The sequence below is a fragment of the Octopus bimaculoides genome, chromosome 20 (genome assembly GCF_001194135.2).
Source record: "Octopus bimaculoides isolate UCB-OBI-ISO-001 chromosome 20, ASM119413v2, whole genome shotgun sequence".
Classification (NCBI taxonomy): Eukaryota; Metazoa; Mollusca; class Cephalopoda; order Octopoda; family Octopodidae; genus Octopus; species Octopus bimaculoides.
Window position 1 is genome coordinate 13,167,335 of NC_069000.1, and position 9,738 is coordinate 13,177,072.

Genomic DNA, 9,738 nt, shown 5'->3' on the forward strand with positions numbered 1-9,738 from the left:
GTTGAAGAGCGTAGCTCGAAACGTCAAAGACTTTCCGTATTCCCGAGCGTCATACTAATATATACTTTTGTTATTTACACCACCTGTCCTCGTCTGTTGTTATTTTTTGTATATTCTCCCATATATATATATATATATATATATATATATATTAAATTCAAATTACGATAAACGTAAACAAACAAACGAAGTTTGCTTTACAAGTGTTGAGATGTCTTAGAAAGTTAAAGAAGTGATTTTAAATTCTCAATCGCAGGATAATGCTGATATATATATATATACATGCACATACGTATGTACACGAGTGTATGTGTGTGTATATATAGAAAAAAATAGAGAGAGGCAAAAAGAAAGATGTAGGTGCATATGCCTGTGGTATATTGTGTGAATGACTGCTCATAAATAATATGTACAATTATATATTATTTATTTGTGATTGAACAAGAAATGTATTAGTGGAGCTGTGTGAATTTCAGTGAAGCTGGATTATAAACCTTTGCATATCTTATGCGACAGTCGATTTTAGATTTACGTTAATGATTTCCATTATATGTATTACATTTCTAAGCTACATGTATGAATGTGTAAGATATTGACATGTCTGCATACATACGTTGTGTACGTGCGTGCGTATGTGCGTGTGTGTTTGCAGAGATTAGTTCTGCAGACAGAAATATTAAGTAACAACATCCATAGAAGATATTGGCATGGACTTAATTGGTTGTGAAATAATCAAGCAGCAAAAATAAAAATTCAATACCCTTGTATATAATGGTGAGAAAGTGTCTTTGGAGTGAGGTTCTAGAGTAAACGAAACTAGAAGACAATGGACAACAAACTAGTGTTAATGGACTTCATCGTAGTTCTTCATTGATTGACAAATAGCTGCAAATATTGACAGAAGCAAATAGCATTAGGAAATAGTAAAGGTGCCATGTGTGTGGTGTTGTTGTTGTGGTGGTGGTGGTGGTGGTGGTGCCATGAGTGTGATGTGGTGTGGTGTGTGTGTGTGTGTGTGTGTGTGTGTGTGTGTGTGTGTGTGTGTATTCATCACTGTGTGATATTGACAACTAATTAAACATGAATCATTTTTAATTTTTCCCACACATCTCTCTCCATTTCTGATAAGCTATAAGTTAACAACAGTTGGGTCTTTCTGCAGCACGATTATCTTCTGTCAAGAACTTTCATTAAGAAGCAATCATGTATGAGTACATACACTCACACATACATACATACATACATACATACATACATACATACATACATACATACATACATAAGTACGTACCTACATACATAAGTACGTACATACATATGTATGTATATATATAAAAACATCTGCGTGTATGTATATAGTCTGTGTGTATGCGAATGTTCTCCCGAAAGTAATGCGAAAGTGGATACAGCTTTCCTTTGATAGCATACACACAGATTTCAAATTGCACATATTAGAAGAGTAACTATTCTCATACGTAAAGTCACAAGCCATGCATGTTTGCCATTGGTGAAGCCGACTGTCGAAGAATATTTGAAAAACCATGTAAAACTACTTGTGCCCTCCTCTCCACAACCTTTTTCACCTCGTCTATTTCATCAAATCGTTGTCCTTTATCACTGTCCTTCATGGGACGGAAAAAGTGTAAGACTAAGTGTACGTGATTCTTACTGTACAGTGGACGGGGAGACCAATGACCAGCCTATTTAACCGATCGATTGGTTGTTCCTAAAGATGAGTGTGGTCTCATATTGTCATAGTAAATGCGGATCGTTTTCAGATGACTTTTTGATCTCTTCCTGTTATTGGCATCTAAGATTTTAGGGCATCTCACTTTCCCACTCGTTGTTCAAGGTGTCGGCACCTTCTGGAAAATCAAGAATGACATCTTTGTCATCTTCGCAAAAGAGTCTTTATGGCTAATATGCTGATCACTGATCACATTTTAAGGTTTGGAGAAGTATTTAATCATTCCACGGACTGAGTCTTAATTTCCAAGTTCATAAAGATACGCCAGCGTTTCATCTCCTGCGACCAAATTGGAAACAAACAACGATTCGTCTATTTTAATAAGTAAATGATATTTTCGTTTACATTCATTATCGTAACGTTTGTTCATCGGCAAATATACTGTTTGTATAAACTGGAGATCATTTCTGAAGTGGCTTCTATGCAGATAATTGAAGTAATATAGAATGAAGCAAAACTATTCGTTCAGTATTGACATGTACAACAAAACTTCTAAGTTCAGCACATCTAAATTCTGTTTCAGGCGATTTCACTCATGAGTTACTAAAATATATATTAGAAATACACGCTAATTATTTCAATAGTCTACACATATCCTGTATAACAAACTGGTTTTCAGGATCTGCTTGATGTCTGTATTAAATAACCAGAACAATAAAGATGTCATATGTAATTTCTTTCAGGAAATAGTTTAATTGTCATTTAATGTCCTCCAGACTGGAACTTGACTTTTATATATATGTAGAATCGGAAATGTCGGAGTAATAAGAATTCTAACGAACAGTTCATTTGTTAAAATATTTTGTGTCTGACTTACTGGATATAGCAGAACTTTGAAAAACGTTTTCGATCTCTCAAACACGTGAGAAAAAGAGAAGCATTTTGCGGCGATCATAAATTTTATTCAAGGGCATTAACTGCATTATTCATTCGTCGGGTATTTATAAAAAGTCCGTGGAGCAACAACAGTCAAGTTACTAGTTCATTGAGCAAAGAGTTCAGCTTCTACTGAAACCAGCTCATTGAGTTCAGCTTCCACTGAAACCGGCTCACTGAGCAGAGTTCAGCTTCTACTGAAACCGGCTCACTGAGTTCAGCTTCCACTGAAACCGATTCACTGAGCAAAGAGTTCAGCTTCTACTGAAACTTGCTCACTGAGCAAAGAGTTCAAACCAGCTCACTTATTAGGATTCAAGTCGGTAATACTCATGCAAAAATATGTATATTCACAAAATTTTTCACCATAGTAAAAGGTTTCTGTTTCTACTCAAAAATAAACCTATGTTGTTAACAAGCTGAGCGATAAATTATCACCTTCACAAGGTGTATGTGTGCGGGAGGGAATAGTTATGGAAATGAAGTTAGCTAGTCGAAGGTGGATCAGTGTCAAATGAGTTAATAGGTGAATGTCTGTGAAAGTAAATTTGCATTTGAGAGGAATTATACTGGCGAAAGTGGGCAGAAGTGTTAAATGTTCCTTATACAACAGCGTTGCTGATTCAGACCTATCAACACCTTTAATTCTGTGATGCATATGGCACTGTAACATGCCTGAACATAATTACAGCAATGAGAACGTCGTTTACATACAAAGACTGCACTGAATACATGTATATATTCTCTGCTTAATCTGAATGGAACTGTTATATATTAAACTACTATATATATATGTAAATACTCGATACATTAATTTCCATTACTGTAGCCATAATGAAAGTTTCTCTTCAACTCTTGGCGCCTTTTAATAAGCAGTTTCGCTTCGATTATAGAAGTTTATTAAAATTGAGGAGTCTGAGCTTACTGCTCAAAATCAAAATACAAAATCTAAATTTTTAAAAATCTTAACAAAACCGTCTTAATATATTCTAGGCTCTAGCAATGTAATATAATTAACATTGGCATAATGCGGTTTTCTGCAAATGATACAACTACACAAGATAAAGTTACAGTATGCTACTAAAATTAGCTGCACAAAGATGTAACACCGTTTTAGTTGTGTTCTGCACTTAATTAAACAATAATTAGAATTAGATTTACATGACATATAATATATAGGTTGCGGAGTTAAAACAAAGCGCCTCTCTTGATACAGGGAATTTATTTTAAACTTTGCTTGTAATTTTTAGAGTGGCGGCCGGAAACACAACAGGCAGAATAATAAAATACAATAAAAAACAATTGTGCGGATATTGGAAGGAAGACTTTACTTCCGGTGATAGATGAGAATGGGAAGAATGTATATGAATACACACACACACACACACACACACACACACATACACACAGATATGTAACGACAGTGCAGGGAAACGTGTAGGGAGAGGTGCAGGAAAAGAAAAACACATATATAGACAATTATATAGAGAGAGATACACCCAATAATACATTTGGTTACTTATTCGAAACATATGCATGATTTGTGAACGTGAACGAAAGTGATGTTTACAGAGTCGCAACATGATGTATGATCCACAGCATGAGTACATAACACAAGATTACTGCTTATATGGTATGTGTTTGGTTACATAGAGAATTTGAACCAACCCATACACACACACGGACACACACGCTCACACGTTCACACGCACACATTTAAAACTAGCCAATTCATTATGAATTATTTTACCTTTAAATAAACATTTATTTCTGGACCTATGATAGTTCTTCTTAGATGCTCGGTCAGCCAGAAATAGCTACCAAATCTCACCCGAATCAACGCTTCTGTGTTTTTGTTTTAAAGGAATAACACGTTTGATAATATAGTCCTAGACATAATCTTTTCACTTTTTTTTATTTTTTAATTGTTTTAATCATCTGACTGTGGCCATGATGGAGCACCACCTTGAAGAATTTTCAGCTACATGGTTCCGGGTTCAGTCCCACTGCGTGGCACCTTTGGCAAGTGTCTTCTACTATAGCCTCGAGCTGACAAAAGCCTTGTGAATGAATTTGGTAAACGGAAACTGAAAGAAGCCCGACATATGTGTGTGTGTGTCCGTGTTTGTCCCCCAACCATTGCTTGACAATCGATGTTGGTGTGTTTACCTCCCCGTAACTTAACGGCAAAAGAGACCAATAAGATAAGTACTAGGCTTACAAAGAATAAGTTCTGGGGGCGATTTGTTCGACTAAACACTTCATGGTCGTGCCCCAGTATGGCCATGGTCCAATGACTGAAATATAGTGATAGATAAAAGAAGAAGGATGCCTTTCGCTCCGTCTTCAATCTCAGTTCGAATTCCACCAGCGTCAACTTTGCTTTTCTCGTCAGTGGGGCGTCAATAACAAACAAGTACATTTTATCCACTTCGTTCCAGCTCAACAACGATAACCGACCATTACGCAATTAAATAATTTTGGATGAGAAAAAAAAAAAAAAAAAAAAAAAAAAAAAAAGAACCATATTAACAAGCAGTTAGTCATGTCTTTCATTTTGCTATTTCTGCGATACATAGTGTACGCATTAGCGATTAATTACGACTACGGTTTTGCTAAGTGAATCATTCATGTTTAAGAAACAGCTGTTGTGAGACTTCAGTTGAATGTTGCTAAATACACACGAACATCTGTTCATTGAAGATATTTTGTTTGGAGTCTCGTTTTGTTGGTTTTGTTTCTTCATATCTTGGCCGCTCTATCTTGAGCTTAGTCTTTGTTCTTTTGCACTCTCCTCCTGTCTTCTCCTGTCTCGTATGTCTACTTCTCTCTATTTCACTGATTCTCCGTATTATTGTTTCTCTCTATCTTCAACTGTTATCTACGTGCGTGTATATGTATGTAAGTATTTATCTCTCTCTCTCTCTCTCTCTCTGTGTGTGTGTACCTGTATTTTTAACTCCAGCTTGTTTGTTTGGGACCTTCGTGTAGCGTGTATGTACGCATGTGTGTGTATATATGTATGTGTTAATACTTGTGTCAATGCGTTTAGTGTATTTTTGTGCGTATATGAATGTATGAACGTGCATATATATATATGTATATACACATACATTATATATATATATACATACATTATGTGTATATATATATGTATATATACATGCATACATTCATACACACACACATATATACATATATACATCCATACATACACACATATATATGTATACACACATACTTATACATGTATATATATATATATATATATATATATATATATATATATATATATATATATATATATATATATACATATATATGCATGTGTTAATGAATATATATGTATAAATACATATATAAGTGTGTACATGTGTATATGTATCTATAAATATTTGAACATATATATATAATATAAACATTGGTGCATCAGCATGGCCGCAGCTCTGAGCTGAAACTTTGAAATGAAAAAATATATGTATGTATGTATGTATGCATGTATGTATGTATGTGTGTATGTGTGTATGTATGTATGAACGAGTGGATGGATAGATGAATGGATGTTTGCATGTTTGTATGTGTCAATCTGTTTAGTCAGTTTGTGTATATTTCTGTTTTTGAGTGTTACTCACGTGATGTTGTTTCATTCTTCTAAAGCGTTACCGTGAACGAGTGAATGTGTGCGGGCGACGGTGTTGTTGTTGTTGTTGTTGTTGTTGTTGCTGTTGTTGTTGTTGTTGTTGGTGGTGGTGGTGGTGGTGGTGTGTGTGTTTATGCCTATAGATATTTATACATTGGTATTACTGAAATTGCATTTGAGGAACGAATGTGTGATTTTTGTGGAACTGAACCTGGAACCATGTGGTTGGGAAGCAAGCTTCTCACCATACAACCACGGCGCGCGTGCGCACGCACGCGTGTGTCTGTGGGTGTGTGCGTGTGCCTGTGTTTGTACCCTACGACAAGTTTGGCAACGTGTTGGCTTGTGTGCATCCCTGTAATCTAGAGGTTCAGCAAAAAGAGTCCGATAGAATAAGTACGAAGCTTAAAAATAAAGTAAAAATAAGCACCGGAGGCGTGTGTCTGCCGGGGGAGGGGTGCATTTATTCAACTAAAAATCCTTCAAGGCGGTACTCCAGTATGGCCGCAATATAATGACTAAAAACGAGTAAAAGAATAAAAGAAAGGAATGCGGTTGTGAGAGCGAAACGTTACTGCGTATAAGTATATGAGTATTGGCGCAATGGCCCAGTGGTTAGGGCAGCTGACTCGCAGTCGTAGGATCACGGTTTCGATTCCCAGACTTGGCGTTGTGAGTGGTTATTGAGCGAAAGCACCTAAAGTTCCACGAGGCGCCGGAAGGGTGTGGTGGCCACCCTGTCATCTTGTTTCTGTTGTACTTGTGTTTCAAAGGGCCAGCCTTGTCATACTCTGTGTCACGCTGAATATCCACGAGAACTGCGTTAATGGTACACGCGTCTGTGGAATGCTCAACCACTTGCACGTTAATTTCACAAGGAGGCTGTTCCGTCGATCGGATCAACTGGAACCCTCGTCGTCGTAACTGACAGAGTGCCACGATATATATGTACATATAAATTGTATATTAGTACATATTATATATATGTACATATATATTGTATATAGATATGTATATATATTTATATATATATAAATGTGCCTCAAGATAAGGATATGATAATAGATATGTTTTAACTTTACGCTTTGCACATGGCTGTATGATCTGTATTTTTCCTGCTGTTTTTTCTTATCTAGTGTGGTCACGCCAGGCGAAATGTTTAGCGGTAAATTTGTGCCTAGAGTAGAAAAGATTATTTAGTGTGGTAAAAGGGAATTTGAGAGGCTTTGTGGTTTGTGGGATGGTCCTCTATGTTCATGTGCATGTCTCTATGTATGCACACTCCCATACGTGTAAGTTGGTGTGCTATTTAAGCTCAAAGTCGCATCCGTGCAAACATGAGTGTGAGTATATGTACATGCGCGTACAAATGTGTGCATGCGAGCATGTGTTGTAAGTATGCAAATAGTTGAGAAGGAACATGTATTAAGATGAATGTGTGGGATGCTGACACCTTGCACATACACACACACACACACACACACACACACACACAAACACGTACATAAACATTTTGACAGACATAAAGTTTATTTGTATTCATGTGTATATATATTTACTGCATATGTGTGCATGCTCTTATGCATGTGGGTGTTAGTGTGTGTTGTATCATGCACTTCATGTAGGATTATATTAAAATAACTATATGTTTGACATTTATAATGTATGTTCTCTTATTCCCTGAAACGAGTAAAACAGAAACGTTAGTACGCCGGGCGAAATGCTTAGCGGTATTTCGTCTGCCGTTACGTTCTGAGTTCAAATTTCGCCGAGGTCGACTTTGCTTTCCATCTTTTCGGGGCCGATTAAATAAGTACCAGTTACGCACTCGCGTCGATATAATCGACTTAATCCCTTTCTCTGTCTTTGTTTGTCACCTCTATGTTTAGCCCCTTGTGGGCAATAAAGAAACAAATACTATTCTTACAACCAAAGTGTACCTGCACGACTTGGGCCTTCATCCTCTCCGTGTCAATAAAATAAGTACCAGCTGAGTACCAAGTCAATGTAATCGACAAGCCAACACCCATTCGCCTGAAGAAGCCAGAATTTGTTATTAAGATAAAAATATTTTTCTCATTAAAGACCAATAATATTATTTATTTATATCTGTTTTTCACTTCCAGCTTCCAAGTCCAAAGCAAGTTGTGGCTTAGCGTTCCGCTGTAATAATAATTGGTGCATTGATAAAGATCTTATATGTGATAGAATTAACCATTGTGGTGATTATTCGGACGAATCATCAGAAGGACGTGCAAAGTGTGGTAAGTAAAAGAATTAGATTCAATATTTTCTTTATAATTTATTGGTACAATTCAGTTAATATTATTATTGATAGAGGCGGCGAGCTGGCAAAATTGTTAGCACACCTGAGACTTGGGCCTTCATCCTCTCCGTGTCAATAAAATAAGTACCAGCTGAGCTTTGGAGTCAATGTAATCGACAAGCCAACACCCATTCGCCTCTGAAATTGCTGGCTTTGTGCCAAAATTTGAAATCAGTGTTATTGTTATTGTTGCTGTTATTATAAAGACGGCGAGCTGGCAGAAACGTTAACACGCCGGGCGAAATGCTTAGCGGTATTTCGCTCGTCTATACGTTCTGAGTTCAAATTCCACCGAAGTCGACTTTGCCTTTCATCCTTTCCGGGTCGGTAAAATTAGTACCAGTTGCGTACTGGAGTCGATCTAATCGACTGGCACACTCCCCCAAAATTTCAGGCCTTGTGCCTATAGCAGAAAGGATTAATAAGAAAACGAGCTGGCAGAAGGATTAGCACGCTGCACGAAATGCTTAGCGGTATTTCGCCCGTTTTCACGTTCTTAGTTCAAATGCCACCGTGTTTGACTTTGATTTTCAACATTTCGGAGTCGATAAAATAAGTACCAATTGAGCCCTGAGGTTGATACAATTCACTCCCTCACCCAAAAATTGCTGGCCTTGAGACAAAATTTGAAATCAATATTATTTATAATTCCAACGAGGTCGATTTTGCATCTCATCCTTTCGTGGGGTGATAAACTGAGTACCAGTTATGTACTAGGGTCGATGTAATCGACTATCCCCTCCTCCAAACATCGGGCCTTGTGCCTATAATAGAAATTATTATTATTATTATTATTATTATTATTATTATTATTATTGTTGTTGTTGTTGTTGTTGTTGCTTTTACTGCTGGTTTGTTGCTGAAGTACATTAAATGTTTGTCAAATCCGATCCGAGGGAACGGTAATAAAGGTGTTCCTCAAAGTCTATTAAGGAAATTCCCTAACAGACAATTTGCATTGTATAATGTGAACGTAAACTTGCAAAGAATATTTTACATCGGGACCCAAGCTAAAGAGTCTTTCATTACAATTTTCATTATTCACTTCAAGCCTATATAGTAAAGGTTGTGTGTCCTCGAATATAGATGTACTTTACGTGTTACGTACACGAATCGTGTTTTTTTTTGTTGCTTCTTTTTTGTTTATTT

General features: G+C 36.6%; 1 protein-coding gene across 1 annotated transcript in view; it reads left to right on the top strand.

The window, feature by feature from the left end:
• Positions 1–9,738, top strand: part of LOC106880863 (low-density lipoprotein receptor-related protein 12) — a 70,275-nt gene that overhangs the window by 29,710 nt on the left and 30,827 nt on the right. Inside the window, exon 3 of the mRNA XM_014931015.2 lies at positions 8,390–8,527. Within this exon, the coding sequence (XP_014786501.2) occupies positions 8,390–8,527 (138 nt within the window). The remainder of the gene's footprint in view (positions 1–8,389; positions 8,528–9,738) is intronic.